At 46.9% G+C, this 24,385-nt stretch overlaps 1 protein-coding gene across 2 annotated transcripts in view; it reads right to left on the bottom strand.

Annotated features, from left to right (window-relative positions):
• The window catches only part of LOC134601053 (uncharacterized), an 81,572-nt gene that overhangs the window by 13,985 nt on the left and 43,202 nt on the right, over window positions 1-24,385 (bottom strand). For both annotated transcript variants that reach the window (XM_063445469.1, XM_063445470.1), the window contains exons 4-7: window positions 13,315-13,423; window positions 11,582-11,698; window positions 10,781-10,842; window positions 7,235-7,381 (exon numbers count right to left, since the gene is read on the bottom strand). In XM_063445469.1, coding sequence (XP_063301539.1) covers window positions 7,235-7,381; window positions 10,781-10,842; window positions 11,582-11,698; window positions 13,315-13,423 — 435 coding nt within the window. The remainder of the gene's footprint in view (window positions 1-7,234; window positions 7,382-10,780; window positions 10,843-11,581; window positions 11,699-13,314; window positions 13,424-24,385) is intronic.

Below are 24,385 nucleotides of genomic sequence, written 5' to 3'. Positions count from 1 at the left end.
AGCCTCTTCCCCGCGTTCCCGCCGGCACCCCCCCCCCCCGCGGGTGTGCCGGCCCCGCAGGTTCCACCGGGTAGTTTATTACCCTCTTTGTCCTCTCGCCGCAGGGAAGCCTCTGGGAAGAGCCCGGTCTCTCTTCAGGGGATTTTCCCGCCGCTGCACTCTGCGGTCGCGGACCCACAGGACGGCAGCCATTTAAAGGGGCGGCATAATAAAATTTTGCCGCTCTTTTTTCTACCTCAGCTTGCACAGCCCTTTAGAAGGTGCAAGCTGATTGGCTTGAGGGGAACACTCGGTAAGCTGACAGTGCAAGTTCTTTGTCTCCGTTTTTTCTGTTGCCTTGTCTACGGCCCCTGTTAACCTTTTCTCTACTGCTACTGCAGAAGGTTAACTATTCTTAGATACTGTGTCACGCACCCTTTAGCTTCTCTAAAATGCAGAACACCAGTGAATATTCTGCCCCTGGCCCCAGTGATAAGGGGGACGCCAAAACCCACCTCAGGACCACAGGGTCTGAGCCCTTAACCCTGCAAGGGGACGCGGTGAACCCCCTGGAGCACCTGGACTCAGAGGAGTTCCACTCGCTCCTAGATGCCACTATGTCAAAATCGGTCACCCAGGCTATTTATAACGCAATGGGGGTTATGTCTGACAACATATCCCACTCCATTTCGAACGCCATTAAGGCATCTAACCCCAATATAACCCACGCCAGGGCCGCAGATGAGCCCCCTGTACGCAGAGAGGGCCGTAAAGCCGTGTGCAAAACCCAACGTGGGAAAACATGCCTCCAAAAATGAAATGACGGACAGGGTACGTCCTGTCACACCTGAGGTCGTGGTGCCCCCACGAAAACGAGCCACCCGCCAGGCAAAAGCGGCGCGGACATGGAAATGGGCAAAAGCCCAAACAGAATCTTCCGACTCTGGTTCGGATGTTGAGGAGGTTACGAGCGAGTCCGACGTAGTCGACTCAGCCGAATGGGAGGGTTCCTCGCCGAGCCATAGTCCAGCACGCAAGGCACACAAACCTGGGTATGACACCGCGGATACATCCGCCATACTAGACCCCCAGGGCGAACCATTGTTCGACCCTGATACGCTGCAAAACCCTAGGTCGGCCGACTGGTACCCGACAGATCATGTGGCGCGGTATATAGCGGCCAGGATTCGTAAGCCCCTGGATAAAGCCACCAGGCAGAAACTGCAAGCAGAATGCCCTCGCCCAACTGTGCCCGACATGGCCTGCACCACGCCAGACATAGATCCCCAAATTGCGCAATTTCTAGGAAAGTCTGGCAGGAAAACAAAAAAGGGTCTTGACTACTCCCTGCGCCACTGTCAGGATAAAGTGCTGGACACACTAGGCCCTAGTACCAAGATTTTTGAACTGGTCGAGGCGGCCTTAAATGACGGAACGCCCCTTGACCTATTAGCCATTAGAGGCTGGGCCCAGAGATCTATATGCCTCATCGGCAACGCAAATGCTGCGCTAGCCACCGAAAGGCGCAAGACCATTTTGATGAAAATCGAGCCCAAGCTCGTTAACATGGCCCTCACCGAGCCAGGACCACAAGCCAAGGGTCTCCTGTTCGGTGACAGTTTTTTTTAAAGAACTGGGACTTTACGTAAGCACTTTTACGGCCTTAGACAAGGCACAGACGAACATCAAAAGAGTGTTCTCCCCCAGAGTTTTTGGTGGGGCCAGCAGACAACGGGGCCGTCTGCCCGGCCGTTCATCCCGCGGTGTCTACCGGGGATACAGAGGCCCCGCCACGTCTAGATTCCAGCCTCCAGAGGCGAGAGTTCCCTCACCTTTCTTTCCGACCAGAGCCAGACCATGGCAACCGCGAGGACCAGAGGCAACATACAGCAGACGACCTTATGGTGAGTGCACTGCTTCCCCCCCCCCCCGGGTACACCGACTGTGGGGGGCAGACTGGTACACTTTATAGAGACCTGGCAACAACTGACAGCAGACACATGGGTCCTCAATACTGTGATGGGGTATCACAGAGTTTGTACAAACCCCTGTTCAGACAACCAAGCCTCATCGAATAGTGTTCTCAGCACGGGACAAGGCATTAGTGAGCAAAGAGATTCTCACTCTAAAAGGAAAAGGCGCCATATAGCAGGTCCCGTCAACCCCCCTTGGGTTCATGAGCAATCTATTCCTGGTACCCAAGAAGGGCGGCGGAGTCCGCCCAGTCATCAACTTGCGGCCACTAAACGCATTCGTACGATACCACCATTTCAAAATGGAAGGTATCCACTGCCTACGAGACCTGCTCAGGTTAGGGGACTGGATGGTCAAATTAGACCTACAAGATGCCTACCTCACGATCCCCATGGCGGAAGAGTGTCACCACCTGCTCCAATTCCAATGGGAAGGGGCGACATGGAGATTCCGATGCCTTCCCTTCGGACTCTCATCAGCTCCTTGGTGTTTCACAAAATTGCTGAAACCGGTGGTCGCCTTGCTACGCAGCAGAGGCATACGAATGATCATTTATCTAGACGATATGCTGATCATGGCTCAAGATGTTTGCCAACTTCGACAACACCTATCGGGGGCACTGACGTTGTTACAGAACTTAGGATTTCTCATCAACTGGGAAAAATCGATACTGACCCCATCCCAAGGCATAGAATTCCTGGGTTTCCATATAGACGCAACTACCGGTAAACTCAGCCTACCAACAGAGAAAGTCAAAAGCATCAAAAAGGAGATCCGCAGAACACTCACAAGACCAGTGTTAACACTACGACAATTAGCCAGAATAATCGGACTCCTCTCCGCCTCCATCCAGGCTATCTTTCCCGGGCCACTCCACTACAGGGCCTTGCAAAGACTAAAAGCCACACAACTATGCTCAGGGCACTCATACTCAGATTCTGTGCCACTCGACTATGCAGCCAAACTCACGTGGTGGTTACAACATATGGAGGCATGGAACGGCAGGGCAATCTTCGGGAATGCCCCAGACTTCATCATCGAATCCGATGCGAGCACTCACGGTTGGGGAGCGCGATGCGGGCCTACCTCCACCGGAGGAATTTGGTCCTACTCAGAGAAACTCCTACACATCAATGGCTTAGAACTGATGGCGGGATCATTCGCCCTGAAGAGCCTCCTCGGGGGCGCAACCAATTGCTCCATTGTCCTGCGGATGGACAACATTTCAGCGGTCCGCTACATCAACCACCTCGGTGGCACGAAATCCAAGACTTTGACAGACTTGGCCAAAGAGTTCTGGGAACACTGCCTGGATCGCAATATTTCGGTCCAAGCGGAGTACATCCCAGGCATGTCCAACGTAGTGCCAGACTGGCACTCCAGACACATGCACGACGCCAGCGACTGGCGCCTGGACCGCAACGTGTTCCTACAGCTACAGACGATCTGGGGCCCGATGCAAGTAGACCTATTTGCATCTCGGTTGAACTCCCAACTACCAACATTCTTCAGCTGGAGGCCAGATCCAGATGCACTGGCAGCGGACACTTTTCTACAACGATGGCCAAACAACCGATTGTATGCCTTTCCTCCATTCTCCCTCATAGCTCGAACACTGGTACACCTCGGACGTACCCAAGCGTCACTGGTCCTCGTAACACCATTCTGGACAGCTCAACCGTGGTTCCCAACACTCATGGAGATGTCCATAGACCTCCCGAGATTGCTCCCAGATGCCTTGTTCCTTTTATCGGACCCAGAGGGCAACCCACACCCCCTGATGGCCCAGGGACAGTTCAAACTTTTAGCATGGCTCCTCTCAGGGGACCCTGGATCGTACCAGACGTTCCACAGGAAACTATCGAATTACTGGCGGGAGCTTGGGCACCAGGAACTAGACGCTCCTATCTCTACGCCTGGAATGGATGGAGTAGTTGGTGCATGGAACAACAGGTGGATCCCGTACGTGCTCCTGTAAATTACCTGTTACGCTTCCTTACTAACCTGTACAATCAAGGTTTAGCCTACAGAACGATTAATGTCTACAGGTCGGCGATTTCGGCAGGACATCAGGGAGTGGATGGAATACCTATGGGCCAACAGCTACTAGTATGCTGCCTTCTACGGGGAATTTGATTTGCTCGTCCACCACAACCCCGATACACGTCATTGTGGGACGTCAACGCAGTCCTGAAACTGTTAGAAACTTGGCCACACAACGAAACACTCACGCTTAAACAATTGTCAGCGAAACTGACCATGCTCCTTTGCCTGATCTCGTGCAAGAGGGTGTCCGATGTTAGAGCACTGGACGTTGATGCACGATCCTTTACTCCTACAGGTGTCTCATTCAACATCTCCAGGCGTACGAAGTCGTCAACCACATCAGTTTCATACCCTTCGTTCCCACATAACAGGAAGCTATGTCCAGTGGACTGTTTACGGGAATATGAGAAACGAACTTTGGGATTCAGGAATCCTTCAAACCCGGAATTGTTTTTGGCCATCAGACAGCCCCACCAACCGGTATCCACGGTGACGCTCGCCCGATGGGTGAAATGGATAATGGCTTTAGCACACATAGATATCACTGTCTATGGCGCACACTCTACCAGAGGAGCCATGGCGTCAAAGATTTTCACTTTAGGTGGTAGATTAGAAGACCTCTTGAGAACAGCGGATTGGTCTCGGGAATCGACATTTAAGGACTACTTTCGACCTATGGAACATGTATCAAGTGTAGTCATCTCACAGCTTTGAACTAGCCTAATAAGAGCCTCCGTGTCCTTTAATAAAATTACCAGATTTTACTGATTACATGACGTAAAGTCATGATTTTATAAAGGACACGGAGGCGAGTATTAGCCCACCCGGATCAGGTACATACAATGTTGTATCCCAACCCAGGTACGTAATAGGTACTCTAATAGAACTAATTGCATATGTATATAGTTGCCTTGAGAAGTTATTGAACTAGTAAAGTTTACAGGTTTACATATACTGATTACATAAATAACTCAAACAATTTTGGCTAGAGAAGATTGGAAATGAAAATAGTTGGCAAGGACAAGTTTTACCATTGTTTTTCTTTGTCCTTTCAGCATGACAACCTACAAACACCCATTGTTGATGGCGATTGTTCTCACAGTTAAGAGGATCAGTTCAGAAGATCCACAGTTTTTTTCTCATGAGCGGATTCAACATCGGGATCCAGTTATCAACCAGCCTGTGTTCAGTTTATAAGGAGTTATGATGAAAAACGTTAACTTCGGCACCATCACGAAAGAGGAAAAGGAGGAGGTTACATGGAAGGATATAAGACTAGGACTGTTCCTATTGGTCAAGAGATATGATGTAATGTTAACCCTGTGAGGGTAGTTATGCATGTTTCTTTTTTCCTTCAAATAAACACCTTAGCTTTTTTCTTTGCTGCTGAGGAATAAAAGAAAGAGATAAGCCTAATAAGAGCCTCCGTGTCCTTTATAAAATCATGACTTTACGTCATGTAATTAGTAAAATCTGGTCATTTTGGAGGTATGGCAACATACCCAGGTATTTTTCAGTCCTCACGCTGTTCGTGTTGTGAACAAAGGAGGGAATTGATAGGATGGGATTTGTATGCTCTCTGATTTTAACATGTTGGTAAATAAGCCCCTAGACTAACAAGCTAAGTTCTGTTTAATGTATAGAGGGTATTGGTTGTTTACAATTTAGACTGAATACCTTATTTCCTATATCCTAGCCCCCTTACTTCAGTTTGCCTAGTAACAGTGGTAAAGTCCCAATTAAACACCCCCTTACTGCTGACCTGCCTAGTATCAGGAAAGTCCAAACTCCTCACCCACCTCTTACTACACACTCTATACGTTAAAACAAGGTGTAACTATCTGATTGAATAAAGAAAAAAAGCATGCCCCGTTAAAGAACACATTATAACCTGTGGTATTCAATTAAATATTTGTAAAAGTAACTATGAACAACTTGTGTGTGTCAGTTCATGGTGCTGGAAAGAGATTGCAAGACAAAGAAGAGATTGCTAAATTACATAGGTCCATTGCAAATTAGTGATCAATTTAAAGAGGTCTCATTTTATTTTTACATCTAGACATTGTTTTAATAGCGTGAACAGACCCCATCAGACCATTGGTGAATTAAACATCCCCTTTAAGTGCTACACTAGCTCTGAACTACCCAAATTCCTTTGAACTACCTATTCAGTCTCATACACTGGATTAGTCATTTACTCATAATTGAGAGCAGAACCAACACAACACCTCCACAGAGTGGATGTGTGGAAGTAATTGTATGTTAAAAGAATTACTTCATGCAAATAAAGTACAAATAAGCACTGCTACATATACACGTAGTGAAATTGATAAATTCACACATTTTATATCCAAAAAAAAAATAAAATAACTCTGCGGTCAGAGGTGTAACTCCACGGTCAGAGGTGTAACTCCACCTCCAGTCGCATCATTGGGGCATCATCAGCCAGCCTGGGGCAAGAGCTCTGGGTGGCTTATGTGAATCCTGTGCAAATTCGGATGACCATGCAGGAGAACCTGGCCTTGGAACACAGGTTTATTTTTTATTTTTTTTAACCCATTTGAGTGGGAGAGAGGGCAGACCACCACAGCAAGAGGGTTACTCTAACCAAAGCCAGTGTTTTATGAAAGCATTTGTTATTTGCAGTTACCCTTCAAAGAAACACATACAGATCTATTTGTTTGGAACACAGGTGATGTGCGTCAGATATTTTATAGTGCAGAGGTGAAACCGTAAACAAGGTCAGGTAATTTTTCCCCCATAGGTTTCTCTTTCCTTATCCCTTCTGTATCTTAATTATACTCCCCTCCTTGTAACTTGCCTTTGTTTTTATCTTTTCCTTAATTTTGCAGAGATCTGAATAGCTGGGCTCAGTCATTTCTCCTCAGCCCACAATGTCTGTAATTTGCCCTTCTATGGGATGCTTATGATAGATTGATTGTGGGTAAATCTGATTTGTAACTGAAATAGAAACCTGCTTAAGCAATCAATTTTACCAATATAGAGCGCTCACAAAAAATAAATGGAGCTTATTTATGGTGACAAAGGCACTTTAAGACCCATTGTAAGTTGATAACATTTTTCTAACACAATGGACTAGGCAGGAAAACGAAATTCTTACAGAATTTTGCCAAGTACAGAAAACATCCCAGTTGATGACGGAGGAGTTTACAGCCAAGGAGCCAAGGAATGCCTTCGCTAAATATTCACAAAAACTGCAAGCAAGATTGCTTACCCAGTGGTTGACCTCAAAAAACTGGATATCAGAATGCATGTTCACACATTTTTCAGTAAGGTGAGTTTTCTCATTTTCATCCACCTCTGGGATGGCTTCACATTTTGAGAATCTCACACAGCACTTTCTGGAATGTAGGCTACCACTCTGGGGGGAAAAAAAATCAAAGATATTGAAGATGAAAAAAATCCACTCAATATATTCCTCTTGTTGTACACTACCTCTAGTCATGAGGGGGGGGGGGGAATCATTAAAGTTCATTTGACGGTGGTATTAATTATTATGATAGGGTGTGTTGGCTACAGTACAGCTGACATGAAATTTTCAAAGTGAAAGAGAAAAGTGTGATAAACCCGCCTCCCCAAAAAAATCCAGTGTGAACACAGTTTAGCAAGCAGAAAGGCCACAAACGTGCAAATATTAAGTGTTTTACAGTAGCAGTGTTCGTGTGAGCCTCTTCATACAGGTGTGAGATTTTGTAAAGAATGCACTTGGTTCTCAGATTTTATAGCTCATTCTATTTGTCTACAAACAGGAAGTTAAGAAGGCATGCAACAAAAAACAGGATAATTATAGGGTTGCCACCTGACCGGTATTTTACCGGCACAGTCTGTATTTGGGGCTGTGTGGCCAGTGCAGTTATTGCAGGAATCTCTGCCAAAGCTCCCTGAGACAGCCAACAGGGACATTGTAATCAATTTATTCTATTAAAAGTGTATTCATCCGACATCTTTCAGTGTAGATGGGTGCTGGTTTGAAATAACTACCAGCTGAAGAGTACGGGATACGCATTCAACATTATGGGGTGTCACAGCTCATCAGCAGCCCCTGCTGACAGCATTTGGTAAGGTGGCCTCTACTTTCATAGTAAAAAAAAGCATAAGGTATATAATGTGCATTATCCCTGTATCCTAAACTAGTACAAGTTTGGCTTTCAATATTTTTATTTTTATTAATTTTTTATTTTTTTATTTTTTTGCAGTGCATTTCAAAATGACATACAGGCGTGAGGTACCCCAACGGCATTCCTCATGCAGTAGCAAAGCATTTGTAACAATGGGGTATTCTGGAGTACGTGCACATATTTTTTATATACGTAGATGCTTAAGGGTATGAACATATTCGACAAAGGTTCAACAATGCTGATTATTTTGACTAACTATGAGTGTTGGGTGCTATCAATTATTCAACTGTATTACATGCTGTAAGTTGCTTGGGTAAAATTGTATAACAGGTGCAGTCTTAGTATTTTTTACTAGCCTATAATGAGAGTAGATACAGGGTTATGTAAAGAGGTTCATAAAATTATATATCCATCTACATTCGAGGCAGCGAGTAGTTAAACATAGAACAAGTTAAGCCTAGTCCTGAGTCGAATCAAATCAGGTAAGAACTGCTGGCTGTTTCTCTATATCAGTCTAGTATACAAGGCAGAGATCTAGTTAACATTAGGACCTGAAAAGCAGAGAGAGTGCTAAACAAGGAGAACGTATCAGGCAGCCACTTTTTGCATGCGTATAGCGGGCCCAATTAGGCTGGCATCAGTGGGAAAGGTGTGGAAGTCCCGTCAGCGACAGTTAGTACTTGAGGTTTGACCCCTTATGGTACTGCTGTACTCAGCGAGTTTGTGTTCAACCTATGCCCACAGATGGGAATCTAAAGTCCTGTGTGTTGAGGGCTAGGGAGGCTGCAGCACTCTGGTGGTTCTGTTGGGTATCCCTCCCACCCCAGGCTGGCTGGCTGGCCTGCATCCTCTCACCACGGACATGGGGGCTCCTGGGGTTCCAGTCCTCCCTTGCTAGGGGCAAGCGGGGAGTCTTGGTGGTAAACTGCCGCTTATTGCAGGCGATCCTCCACCGGTGTGGGTGATGCCTTGGGGCTCTGCCCCTGGTGGCCCTCGGCCTGGGTGATCTGCTGCTAGGAGGTTTGTATGCTGTGGAGGCATGGGTGATCAGAGGGGCCCACTCACCGCCCGGCTTTCAACGTGGGCGAGATGGGTGCACGGATGGCCGGTGCTCTTGCCGGCTGTCAGGGCAGCTTTCGGAGGTTGAGTCCCAGCAATAGTCAGACAGGCATGGGGAATAGGGGCTCTCCTGCCTCCAGCAATCCTGGCGACCCGCTTCTCAGCTCTATAGAATCGGGTACCCGCAAGGGAGGCCAGGTCTCTTATTGTTCGGGTCCAGGCGGGGTTCCCGTTTTCTGTTGCCGCCGGTGGCGGTGGACCCGCATCTTCCGTGGTCGGTGATCCGGAGGCTGAGGCCTGCGGGCCTTCAGCCGAGGTAGGTGCAGGTTGAGTGGTTTAGGTGCTTGAGGGTGAGTTATGCCTGGAGGGGTCCCACCCCATTCCTGCTTTGCTCCACTGCTCCGCTCTTCCCGGTTTTGGGTCGGTGGGTTTGCAGTTTTTGCCTCAAGTTGCTCCCAGAAGCATGCAAAGTGCTCCTCTATGCGCTTCAGCATGCGGTCAATAGGGCATTGTTGGGCCACCGCGTGTCGCTGCAGATCCTGTGCAGGGTCAGGGCATGCCTCCGCCATCTTAGGTCTGCAGTGAGTGTTGCCTGTGCCGTTTCAGTCGCTTGTTTATGTCGAGTTTGTGGGTTCCACCCGTGGGGACCGGGATAACCCCCACCGGTTCAAAGGGGGGGGGTCCCCTGTGGATTCTTGCTGTGTCAAGCTGCGGTAACCAGCATGGGGGGACCAGCCGCGTCTCCCCCGCTATATGGCCACCAGGCCGCAAATCACTGCTGCCGTTTCCTGCGGCTTTTGACTTCGCTGCAGGTGTCTACCTGTGTGGTATCGTGTCTGCTCTCTGTTGGACACCTCCGATTCAGGTTTGTGACACTGTGGTCCGAGATATTGCCTTAAAACTGCAGGTATTAGCAGGAGCTCAAGCTTGACACGTCTTGTCTGCTTGCAGGTCAGGCTCCGCCCCCCCGCTTTCAATATTTTTCATACAAGCTCAAGCTGCATATATACGAGTAGTGGCAATAGGTGTAACTTAATAACTACAATGGCCAAAGTGTGCAGAAAAAAGCCAAAGACTGTAAAGGAAATTTAAATACAAGGTGCCATTAAAAAAGTGATGCAGAAATGAGAGAGACATAAGTTTAGACAAGAAACCTGCACAAATGTAAATGGACCCAGCAGAAATCTGTAATGAATATGTGCAGATCAAAAGATGGAAAAACCTGTGTGAGGTCCTGAAGGTACCATGCTGAAACTCAGAGGCTGTTCAGTAATGAGCATGGTTTAATCCAAAAGCAGCGTTTACTAATTTTGCATATTCCTTTCACATCTAAATATATTGGACTTTTTGCTTGCATTGTGCTTCCCGAATTACACAGCTGTCCCAATCGCTCAATAGTGATAACTAGGCAGCACATGGGAAATCCAGCCTTGTAGAAGCTAAATTTAGAGAGGCTTTAAATCTATAAAGCATTGGTGGTGTGAAGGCAGTTTAAACAAGGTCCCGTCAATATTCATTTCATAAAAACCATTAGAAAATTAATTTCAAAAGTATTTTTTTTTTTTTTTTTTTTTTATATTTACCTTTAGGATTACTTTTCCAAATGGCCAGATGAAATATCCAGCTAGTTTAAAGCACAAAACTCCTGCAATAAGAATCATTTTTAAATCAAAACACACAAAAATCATACAGAACAGTAGGGGGAAAAAACCAAATATTCATTGTCGACATGTTGCATTATACAGACATTTATGTATATTAAACATTACAGAAGCCCCTATCACTGGCAAACAGAGCTATTGAATCGATATGATTTCAAGATAATCATTTATACTTTCCTTCTATATTACATTTCACCTGCTCATTTGCTTTGAGTGTCTGTCCTCATGCTGTCAGTGGTGTGTTCATGGCGTCTGTTCTCTCTTGCTCTCTCACTGATAAAATTATATTATAGAGATTGCTCTGCCAACAACATGCACATATCTCCTGCAGTAACCACAGGAAAATGCCCACCAGAACCGCGTCCCTCCACATTGAAAAATAAGCAATGTACGAAATACGTTCAACCTACAATTTGCTTAACTAGACAATGTTCAATTACACATTTACATTTCTAAACCGATTTCTACATCTTTTAAATTACTATAGAAAGTCAACAGGGAACATGATCTACACAAGAAAGGCTGAACTTCATGGACTGGAGTCTTTTTCAGCCTATATTACCAAGTAAAAAATCTTTAAATATACCCGTTAAAGCTTATTGCCATTAAATACAATTTAACAGGACCAGAAATGTAGCAGTCTAGAAAAAACACAATTCAGGTTGTTATTTTTTTAAAATTTAAATTTAACACATGGAAAAAAGTGATGTTCCCATAGATTACCATATGGAGCTCCAATTATAGACAAGAACATAAGAAGTGACACAATGAGATACAGGAGGGCGACCCACCATCCAAACAATACCACATAGATAATGTTTCCAAATGTAATAAGGGACTCTAGAAAAAAGAAAAAGAAAAAAAAACAATTTAAGAAGGCATAGAAATTTCAGGCAAAAGAAACTAGTTAAAGGCAACATGCAGTGTCCCGGAACATCCTTTTATGGCTTTTTCTTACGTTTATCATTGGTTAATTGCAATATTTTTTACAATATCTTTCAGTTCTTTCTCATGATTTCCATTTTTGTAGCTAAACTTGCACTTTTGGTTTCTCCTATTAAATGGCTTTTATGGCTTGCATAAAGGGGGGAGATCATTTGGAAGAAAGGAAGAAAAACAAGATAAACCACAGGATCTCGTGAAAGGGAGAGACATGGTCTGTACCCTGCAAAGGTACAGACCAAATAACTGGATCATCAGGGATCGGCATGCCCCCTTTCACTGGCAAATGTTTATTATTAAGCCACTATCCAACCCTCTACACACACCACCTGCACACACACACACACACACTACAACACACACACCCTGCACTCTATATCCCCTATGAACACACACATGCACACAAAAACCCCTGCTGAACACACAGATTACTGCATCACAACAATGATATGCAAGTACACACACAAAACAGCTTCTAGATACACACAAAGCAACGCACTGCAACCCTTAGATACACACATAGTAAAGCCATGCACAAACATAACACCCCCTAGGCGCACACTCACAATACACACATACTACATCCTCTAGCCACACATAGGCCAAAAACAGACCCCTTTACAAAAACACACACACACACACACACACACACACAACCTCAGGGAGCATCCCCACACATACATTTTAACAGCCCTGTTACTTTTTTTGTCCATTGTTTGGTACAGCAGAGACAAGTCATTAGCCAACATAGGGTATGGTTGCGTTGTGCAGAAACAAACAGGACATTTTCTGGATGCTCTTGAAGGCATTGCACCAGCATACTTTTTTGGGGGACTTGTTTGTCATTGGTGCCCACTTTCTGACATCCTAGTGGGCTGCTCTGTCTGTCCCAGTCCAGCCCTGTTAGCAGCAATTTAACTTTGTTTCCATTCAAGTTACTGCCACTAGAGACATTTTTTTTTTTTAGAGCTGTATGTCTAATTTATGCAATGTTGTGAATTTCAGAACTTTCCCTGCCTCTCACATACTTCTGCATTCATTGCATTCACACTAATCTGGTGCATAGCGTGAGCATGCTGTTCAACCCCTATTTTAACAGGCATGGTCACAGAAATGTGCAATTATTGTACAGCTCCGTTCTCAAAATGTGGAGACTCCATAAAACAGAATGAGCACATTGTTACTGGCCAAGCCATTTCATGTTTTAGTGAGTGCTTCCTGCTTATGCTGTAACGTAGTAAATACAAGAACATAGTTGAATGTTTGCTTTACACTTGATAAAGCAATCTGGATGGAATACCTTATAAATAATGGTTATAGCTCTAGTTTGTGATTTTGCATTAATTCAGCATGTGTAATATTGCCTTGTTATTTCAGATGAAATTGAATCAAACTGAAAACATTGGAAAATATTTGATAGATGGCTACAAAGCAGAGTTACAATTTATGTATTAAATTCATAAGCACAATTGAGATATTTTTTTTACAGATTAGGTATTAGATGTGTTTCATACCAACATGGCTTTTTACCACATTCAGTTCAGAGTAGAGTTCCTTCACGATTTCTGACCGATCTTCCCACGGTTGCTCTGTTACATGACCTTTCCACTTCTTAAAGCCAAACTGCAGAGAGTACAAAATTATATAACTTTAGAATGGGAAAAAAAATAAAAATAAAAACGTTATACAATCAAAGCCATTATGAACACCCACAAAGTATAAAAACTAAAAATATGTTTAATAAAATGATCTGTGGGGAGTATAGCTAATAAAATGATCTGTGGGAGTATAGCTAATAAAATGATCTGTGGGAGTATAGCTCATGTTTATGTATGTTTTATAGTCCATTTGTTGAGATATATAGATATATGAAGACAATCAGTTGTGAGTCACAACTCTAAAGTAGATCTCTTGTAGTCCATAGTCTTCAGACATGTATGAATGTACGTACAGGGAGGGGAAAAAAGTATTTGATCCCCTGCTGATTTTGAACGTTTGCCCACTGACAAAGAAATGATCAGTCTATAATTTTTTGGTAGGTGTATTTTAACAGTGAGAGACCGAATAACAAAACAAAACAAAAACAAATCCAGAAAAACGCATGTCAAAAAAGTTATAAATTGAGATACCTGCCCACAGAAGCAAATCAATCAGATTCCAAACTCCCCACCATGGTCAAGACCAAAGAGCTGTCCAAGGATGTCAGGGACAAGACTGTAGACCTACACAAGGCTGTAATGGGCTACAAGACCATCGCCAAGCAGCTTGGTGAGAAGGTGACAACAGTTGGTGCGACTATACACAAATGGAAGAAACACAAAATAACAGTCAGTCTGCCTCGGTCTGGTGCTCCATGCAAGATCTCACCCCGTGGAGTTTCAATGATCAGGAGAATGGTAAGGAATTGCCTCTCAGGTCCAGGACACTCCCATACAAAGTAGGTTAATCCCTCCTCTGTACCTGGGAGATAATGGAGTCAAGCACTGTACTAAACTCAATTATCTCCAGGCACAGAAATTTTTTGAGACATTAAAAAAATACCTCCAAAATAGATGGAACCCCCAATATAGTCACATCCCCTGATAGCCCAGATCTGGGGAACCAACATATCCAAAATCACCCAGATCGGTTCAGGATTTCCATGGAAGTCTCAGTTTGACCAACCGCACACGAGGCTCCTGCCCCAAAATAATTCCATGAAATCAGGCTGTGTGGTCAGTCTCTTTTGCGTGTGATCAATATAATAAAAGTACTGAACGTAATGGTTCTTGAGTATCAGTCTTTATTCCTTGTTCAGGAGCTTGTTCCCACTGAATCAGGGGCGGGCTGGGCCGGGGGGCAGGGAGGCAATTGCCCCCCAGGCCGCCCGAAATTATTTTAGGACCGGCCGCGGCGGGCCGGCCCTTTAAATGCTGCAGCCGCCGAGCGCTCTGTAAAGAGCGCTCAGACAGCTGCAGCTGCTTTTCCCTCCCTCCCCTCCCCTGTAGGTGGCCGAGCTGCACTCCGGTCCGCGGTCCCGGCCGGAGTGATGGGAAGGTGCACACTGAGTGTGCACCTTCCTGTCAGTCCGGCCGGGTACAGGAAACAGAAACTCCTGTTCCGCGCGGAACAGGAGTTTCTGTTTCCTGTACCCGGCCAGACTGACAGGAAGGTGCACACTGAGCAGCTTCCTATCACTCCGGCCGGGACCGCGGACTGGAGTGCAGCTCGGCCACCTACAGGGGAGGGGGTAAGAAGAAGGGGGAGGGGGGGAGAGAGTAAAAAGGGGGGAAGGGGGGGAGAGTAAAAAGAGGGGAAGGGGGGGGAGAGTAAAAAGAGGGGAAGGGGGGAGAGTGTAAAAAGAGGGGAAGGGGGGAGAGTAAAAAGAGGGGAAGGGGGGAGAGTAAGAAGAGGGGAAGGGGGGGAGAGTAAAAAGAGGGGAAGGGGGGAGAGTAAAAAGAGGGGAGGGGGGAGAGTAAAAAGAGGGGAGGGGGGAGAGTAAAAAGAGGGTAGGGGGGAGAGTAAAAAGAGGGTAGGGGGGAGAGTAAGAAGAGGGGAGGGGGGAGAGTAAAAAGAGGGTAGGGGGGAGAGTAAGAAGAGGGTAGGGGGAAGTCGTCAAAGCAGCTAAAGCCTCGACGAACCGCCACACCTGAGACCCTCAGCGGTCACCTCACTCCCACCTATGACTCACTCTCCCAACCTGCCGAGACCCGGTCCCTAGGGAGAGAAAGACTCACCTGAACTGCTGTACACCTTATTGCAGACGGCTGATAGGTATCGTGCGCTGCCTCTGCCTAGTTGGGGATTTCTACGTGGGGAATGCCTGTGTACTGTATGTTGGGATATGATGACCCTCACACGGAGTACCCCAACATGCGGTGCACTACCAGTTCATTGGGGCACCCCTCCCCCCAAGACCTACCCGCAAACCGGACAATCATCAAAGCAGTGAAAGACTCGACGGACTGCCACACATGAGACTCTCAGCGGTCCCAGTACAACCACCTAAGGTTCACTCTCCCAACCTGACGGGACCCGGTCCCTAAGGAGAGAAAAACTCACCTGAACTGCCGTACACCTCACCGCTCTCAGCTGATTGGTATCGTATGCTGCCTCTGCCTAGTTAATGTCTTCTATATGGGACTTAATTTTTTGCACCCAGCTCTGAAGGAGCGATCCGTGGAGGTGGGGTGTGCTTGTGTGCTGTATGTTGGGATATGATGACCCCCACACGGAGTACCCCAACATGCGGCACACTGCCACCCCTCCTTCCCCCCCCCTCCTTCCCCCCCCCTCCCCTCCCCCCCCCTCCCCTCCCCCCCCCCCCCCCAAGATAGCGACACCCTATCCATATCAGCAACCTGATAAACATAGTGACATGTGTTAGGTAAAAGGCAACACCAAAATGTTGAAAAAACATTATTTTGAAGAAAAAAAAAAAATAAATAAAATAAGGCCTTGTTACGTGTATAAATGTTACAAATGGGGTTATTACAATAACGTGTGTTGTACCATCCTTATAACTTCCCCGACATAACTACGGCAGATCAAACAGGTCCCTGGATCAATTAGAGACCCAGAGCGCAGTTAGTAGCAAGGGGTAGCAGATTCACATTTAATGGGTAGACCTGATAAGCCACATGCCCCTGTATGCTCCCCCCCCCCCCCCCGCCTCCCGCCCTTACCCCATTACGCTCAGAGGGCTTCAAGATATGGAGCTAGGCTCCACGACCCTGTTACAGTTTGAGAGGCCTCATACAGAGGCACAGTGGATTGGAGACTCCCCCCCCCCCCCCTCGCAGGAGAAAATTCGGACCTGCGAAGGAGAGGGGCACCCCCACCCGACACTGGCGAGTTGTAAGACCAGTGTGCGTAAATTGTTACATTACTATGTACCAAATGTTTACTGTTATTTTATGTTTTTGTTCATGTTTATATTTATGATTTTGGGTATGACTAACACGACTGGAGGCAGGAAACAGACATGGTTAAAGAGCCAAGACATGCAGTATCTTAAAGAGAGGGAGACTAATGGACAACGGACAGGTAGGGAAGACGCACACTCAGCAATCACACGCCACACGAGAGTAACGGGCACATGACACTAAAATTTTTATCCATTAACGCCAAAGGCCTAAACATACCCACCAAACGCAGATTACTCCTACGTGACCTCAAGGCTAAAAAAGCAGACATAGCGTTAGTACAGGAGACCCACATACCGAAGGCCTCGCCAACCAAAATAGGGGATAACATATACAACACTGTCCACGAAGCCAGGGCGCTACGTAAACACGCAGGCGTGGCTGTACTCATACACAAGAGATGCCCTTATACGGTCACACACACACAGAATGACTCTGAAGGCAGATACCTGGCTATCACCGGCAACTACTACAATACCAAACTGCACATAGTGAATCTGTACGCACCCAATAAGCCAGACAGTGAATACTGGAATGCAATAACATCCCTACTCACCTCCCTCCAGGGAGGCATAATGGTGGTGGGAGGGGACCTAAATGCCATACCCAGCCCGGCGACCGACCGTAGCTCTAAAACAGGGACTCAGCGTTCACAGGGGAGAGGGGGTCAAGACAAACTCCTCCATACCTTTCTACAACGCACTGGACTAATGGATGCGTGGAGACTTCAACACCCAGACACCTTAGACTATACATACTACTCCGCACCCCACACTACATACTCCAGAATAGACAACCTCCTCCTCAACGGAGCGGGCATGGCAAAACTTATACACTCAGAAATTAACAATATCACTTGGTCGGACCATGCAGATGTGACTATAACCTTAGGCATAGGTCAACATCGCAACACATGGACATGGAGACTCAACTCGGACCTACTCTCTGACAACGACATATCCGCCACTACCCGACTGAAAATATTAGACTACTTCACCACTAACGACACGGAGGACATCAACCCGACCGCATTGTGGGCAGCCCACAAAGCGGTGTTACGGGGACACCTCCTACAGGCAGCCACACATAAAAAGCGAACCAAAACGAAACGCCTCCTAGAATTACAAACCACAATGAGAAAACTAGAGCAACGACATAAGCAGGCGCCCACAACCACCATATACACAAAACTACAAACCATACGTCACGCTATAAAAGAACTCACCATAGCTGACATAGCACGCTCCTTAGTCTGGTCCAAGCGCTTTTTCTATGAAAAAGCCAACAAAATGGACACACTACTTGCAAGGACCCTCCGACCCAGACCAGGGCGTAAACCCATAACCACGCTGCGAACAGCTACCAATGACCTGGTACACACCCCGAAAGATATCAATAGCACGTTCACCGAATATTTCCAGAACCTATACAACCACACACCAAGAGAAGGGGAAGCGCAGACACAATATACCACACGCATAACAGAATTCCTGACCCAATTAAACCTCCCCCAGGTGTCCACAGTGGAGGCCAACATCCTAGAGAGCCCCATCACACAGGAGGAGGTAGAATCGGTGATAGCAACCCTTCAAGGTCGCAAGGCACCGGGCCCGGACGGGTACGACATGAGCTATTACAAAAGGTATAAATCGGAACTATCCCCCCACCTCACCAAATTATACAACCACTTCCTCCAAGGCGGCACCCCAGATCGCGACATGGCTACGGCCAACATAATTTTAATCCCCAAACCGGACAAAGACGGAACACTAGCCACTAATTACAGACCTATATCACTTATAAACGCGGACTTAAAAATATTCGCAAAGATACTGGCGAGGAGACTAACCCCATTGCTCCCAAAATTAATACACCCAGACCAAGTAGGCTTTATACCAGGGCGCCAATTATACGAGAACACACGCAGAGGAGCTGATCTGCTGTGGCTCATGTCTAACTCTAAGTCACCTGCCCTGGCACTGTCCCTTGACGCAGAGAAGGCCTTTGACAGGGTCCAATGGTCTTTCCTGTTCCAATTATTGCAATTACAAGGCTTCCCGGACACATACATCACTGCCATAAAAGCCCTATACACAGACCTACAGGCACAAACAATAATAACGGGCGCCCCGAGGACACCATTTCGAGTGAGCAATGGTACAAGACAGGGTTGTCCCTTGTCGCCACTGTTATTCGCGATAGTACTGGAGCCACTCATGCATCTCATCAGAACAGATCCAAATATTAAAGGGGTGCAAATTGGGGGGGAGCAATTTAAAACAGCAGCATATGCGGACGATATCCTCCTCACACTGACAGATCCGATTCCCTCAATGGCGAATCTGGAAAAACGACTTCAAATTTACGGGGAGCTATCCGGGTACAAAGTCAATCTCACCAAATCAATAGCGCTACCATTTCACATCCCCGAACAAGAGTTACAATACATTAGACGTACGCACCACATCAAAACATCTACGACCACACTCACATACCTAGGCGTCAGGCTAACCGCAGACCACAAAGCACTGTACCAACACAACTATACACCGCTGCTCAACAGACTTAAAACAGACCTAGACAACTGGACAGACAAACCGATTACATGGCTTGGCCGGTTACACTCAGTAAAAATGAATATAATGCCAAGACTACTATTCCTCTTCCAAGCACTTCCGATCCGGGTCACCAAAAACGACCTAGCAGACACACAAAAGGCAATAGACGCCTTCATATGGCAAAGAAAAAGACCCAGGATAGCCAAGGCAACTCTGTATAACCCTAAATGGAGGGGAGGTTTAGGTATGCCACACCTGCACCATTACTACAAGGCCGCACAATTAGCTCAAATAGCTCACTGGCACTGCCCGACTAATCAACGTAGGTGGGTGGACATAGAATCCCTCATGACAGGAGCTGACCTACCGCAATTCCTAATATGGGTGCCCAGAGAACATAGAGTAATCCTACAGACAGAATGCCCGGCGATCCTTAACTCCCTAAGCTTATGGGACAGAGTCGCAAAGAAACTTAAACTCACAGACTTACCGTCACCAATGACTCCGGTCTTGCGCAACAGAGCGTTCCCACCCGGACTGAGGGCACGAGAGTTTCAGGGCATAGAGGCCACAGGTCTACAACGCTACACACACCTATATTCAAACAACCAATTAGTTACTTACCAACATCTGCAATCCCTGGCCCCACTAAAAACGAGTGACTTCTTCAGATATCTCCAGGTACGGGACTTCGCACAGACCAGAGAAGTCAGAACGGCAATAGCCAAGCCGCTCACCTTCTATGAGAAATTTTGCTTGCAAGAGCGTATGCCAACCAAACTAATCTCGTTATTATACAATCATATATGCCTAGAATCAGGGACCTGGGGCAACCAGACATACACAGACAAATGGGAGACGGACTTAGGGGAGACATTAGACGGGACGGACTGGCAGGATATCTGGGAGGCCAATGCAAAAGTTTCCGTATGCACGGCCCTCCAGGAGCAATCTTACAAAATACTACTCCGGTGGTATACGACCCCTGTTAAACAATGCCATATGCAACTAAGTCCCACAGACACCTGCTGGAGGCTCTGTGGAGAGAAGGGCACATATATCCACATGTGGTGGCACTGTGTCAAGGTTAAAGAATACTGGGGAAAAGTTACAGACCTAACCTCGAGCATTATGCAACGCAGGATGACACTTGACCCATGGGCTTGCCTACTATCACGACCAACGGAGGGGCTACATAAACACGACCAAAAGCTGTTAAATATGCTTAACCTGGCAGCTCGTAGAGCATTAGCACAATATTGGATCAAACAAGAAGTACCCCCGATCTCCCTAGTCCTCTCCAAAATCAGGGATAATTACCTGATGGACAAGCTAACTGCACAGGTTCGCGATTCCAATGCCTCCTTCCAAAAAACTTGGGCGCTCTGGGAACAATATGACATATAACAAATCAGCATAACCCCATAACCGATAGTCGTGAAGATACAACTTATAGCATGACATACCCAACGTTACTGGTTTCTCAGTTCCTGTCATATACTGTACATATATTACCCTATTTTATTTTTCTATTTTATTTTATTATATGTTATTTTGATAGATATTTTGTACTTGTATGTGTCTCACTGCACAATAGTCTTCAATGAATGTACATACCTACGAATTGAGACGAAATTTAAATTGAAATACATGTGGACTCGGCACAACACAGATATGGCTGAAAGGCTTCTGCGCAAGCCAATTGAGAAGTGTTTTCTATGCACTAACATACCCTTCCTTTCTGTATTGCAACTTTTAAGATGATCCTATTGATTGGGCCTCTGCGTAGGCCAAAAGAAATATGATGCAATGTGCCAGTCGACATTTAAATAAAGAGTTGAAAAAAAAAAAGAAGAGGGTAGGGGGGAGAGTAAGAAGAGGGGAGGGGGGAGAGTAAGAAGAGGGGAGGGGGGAGAGTAAGAAGAGGGGAGGGGGGCAGTAAAAAGAGGGGAGGGGGGCAGTAAAAAGAGGGGAGGGGGGCAGTAAAAAGAGGGGAGGGGGAGAGTAAAAAGAGGGGAGGGGGAGAGTAAAAAGAGGGGAGGGGGAGAGTAAAAAGAGGGGAGGGGGAGAGTAAAAAGAGGGGAGGGGGGAGAGTAAGAAGAGGGGAGGGGGGAGTAAGAAGAGAGGGGAGGGGGGAGTAAGAAGAGAGGGGAGGGGGGAGTAAGAAGAGAGGGGAGGGGGGAGTAAGAAGAGAGGGGAGGGGGGAGTAAGAAGAGAGGGGAGGGGGGAGTAAGAAGAGGGGAGGGGGGAGTAAGAAGAGGGAAGAGAGGGAGTAAGAAGAGGGGAGGGGGGATAATAAGAGGGGGGAGTAAGAAGAAGGGGGAAGTAAGAAGGAGGGGAGATAAGAAAAAGAGGGGGTAATAAGAAGAGGGGGGAGTAAGAAGAAGAAGGGGGGTAAGAAGAAGAAGAAGGGGGTAAGAAGAAGAAGGAAGGGGTAAGAAGACGTAGGAGGGTTAAGAAGAAGGGGGTAAGAAGAACAAGGGGGGGAGTAAGAAGAACACAGGCAGGAGGGGGGTAAGAAGAACACAGGGGGGATGAGAACACAGAGGGAGGAGTGAGAAGAACACAGGGAGGTGGAGGGGGGATGAGAAGAGCACAGGGAGGGTGGGTGAGTGTGAGAAGAGACCGCTAGGGGAGGGTGGGGGAGAGGAGAGACCACTAAGGGGCAGGGGAGAGCTCTAAGGGACAGAAGGGACATACACAGAAACACACAATGCACCCCTATACATTCACAGAAACAGAACATGCTTCCCTTACACACAGAGAAACACACAATGCATCCATTACACACACACACACACACACACAATGCATCATTTGCACACATACACAGAAACATACAATGCAAACCCTTACACACACTGTTTTTCTTACATACACACAGAAACACAATGCATCTCTTACACTCAATGCACACACATACACACACCTTGCATCCCTTATGCATACAAACACAGATTCACACAATGCATCCCTCACACACAACCAGAAACACATACATCCCTTATACACAAATACACACTGCTTCCACTACACACAAACACACTGCATCACCTGCACAAACTGGTATCCCTATACACTACATACCATAAGCACACATATGAGATAACACATAACACATCCCCTACACACTCCACTCCCTGTGAGCGAGCTCATGGGTGGATGGAACATATAAGTGGACTTATGAGTGGGCCTTATGGGCATACTCACCGTCAGGCACTGGGGCCCAGACCTTGAGCTGTGTAAGAGGCCCCCCAGAAATGGAGCTGCTTCCAATTCTCCCAGAACGTTGAATTTTGTGACCACAGTTGCAAACAGCCTCCAGAGGTCCTGTTCTACACCAGACCAGTGGAGCCAAACTGCAGCCCATCATCATCCTCATCTAATTGTAAGTAGGCAATCTAGTATATTATTAGTGACACTAATCTATAATTTACCTCACATTAAAGGGACACTATAGCTTAATGAAGTGGTTCTGGTGTCTATAGCTGGTCCCTGCAGGCTTTTTAATGTAAACACACACTGTGTGCAGCACTGGCGTTAGTTCATATGGCAGATCATATGGGTGGGGCATTGTGATGTCACATGGGGGGGGGGGGGGGCGGCAAATTTATATTTTGTCTAGGGCGGCAAAAATCCTTGCACCGGCTCTGATCCTGGGCAGGTGCACCAGTCTACTGGTGACCCACAGGAGGGTAGTGCACTGATTGCACTGCACTCTCCTCCTGCCCAGACCCGTCTTGACCGCAGTGCAAGTGCCCTCTGCCCCTAATTTACAGTGGCTCACACTCACAACAAGCAGTGCCTAGAGCCCTTTGCAGAGACGGAAACAAAGAGGTTCTGCGGCAGCTGGCCGTCCTGCAAGCATTACATTAAACAGCTGTTCCCCATGCAGCCACAGGTGGCGTTGTGCTGGGAGACTGTGATTACTCTTCACTTCCTCCCAGCCTACAGAGCAGCGCATGGGGGAGAGAGGGGGAGGCATGATTTAATCTTGAATAAATCCTCTAAGCAAACCTTTATAAATTTGCGGGGATCAGCTCTGTTTCCACAGTTTATTGGTGTTTACTCTGATGTCTGTATTAATATTGAGGGATGTCTAAGTAGTAACATCAGTGTGTGTCAGCAGGGCCAGCCGTTAGGGTGGGCAAGCTGTGCGGTCACGCAGGGTGCCATGACAACAGAGGCGCCCGGCGGCCAACACAGCTCACAAGTTGGGTACACCAGCATATTTAATTTAAACGATTCGCTGGTGGTCCACTGGTGCGCACCAGCAGTAGGTGCAGTCAGATCATATCCTCTCCCTCGTGGTTCCGGCGCTCAGTTAGTGAGTCAGAGCACAGGCTCAGAGATTCTCAGCCTGTGCTCTGACAACATTGAAAGTCAGAGCCGTGAAGGAGCGGGTATGGCAAAGAGCTACTGATTAGCATAACATCAATATCCGTTATAAAACCAGAAAAAGGTGGGCATGGATGGTGAACTGATTTGGTGGCGCAATGGGCCACTTGACTGGTTTTGCCCCCCAGGCCTAAGGCTGCCAGCCCTCCCCTGCACTGAATGCCATTCAGTTCTCACGTATTTTACTAAACTTCTATGGAGGTGGAAGTTCTAGCAGTGTTCGCGCCGTCGAGTGCCAGACTTGAGTTCCATGCACTCAATGACCAAACACCGATGTAGGTGTTCGCGGCTTAAAGATCGCCACCCAGCAGACCGCTCAGAATGCAAGTATAATTGCGGTTGAGGTGCGAACAAAGGTGAAACGGGCCAATGAGCAGAACACGCCTGCCCTGGGTGGTCTGGCTGTTCAGTATACGAAATAGATATGTCTCAGGTGTTTAGCGAGTTTGTATACAGAACTATACAGTGGTTCAAATAAATGACAACAGCACCGCATCAAAGGGATGATGGATGGGGCCATGTACCGTCAAATCTGGGGTGAGAACCTCCTTCCCTCAGGCAGGGCATTGGAAACGGGTTGTTTATGGATATTCCAGCATGACAATGACCCAAAACACACAGCCAAGTCAACAAAGGAGTGGCTCAAGAAGAAGTCCTGGAATGGCCTAGTCAGTCTCCAGACCTCAATCCCAAATAAAATCTGTGGAGGGAGCTGAAGGTTCGAG

This window comes from Pelobates fuscus, chromosome 3 (assembly GCF_036172605.1).
Source record: "Pelobates fuscus isolate aPelFus1 chromosome 3, aPelFus1.pri, whole genome shotgun sequence".
Lineage (NCBI taxonomy): Eukaryota > Metazoa > Chordata > Amphibia > Anura > Pelobatidae > Pelobates > Pelobates fuscus.
Note: the sequence above shows the minus strand (reverse complement) of the source record. Positions and strands in the feature narration are given on the sequence as shown.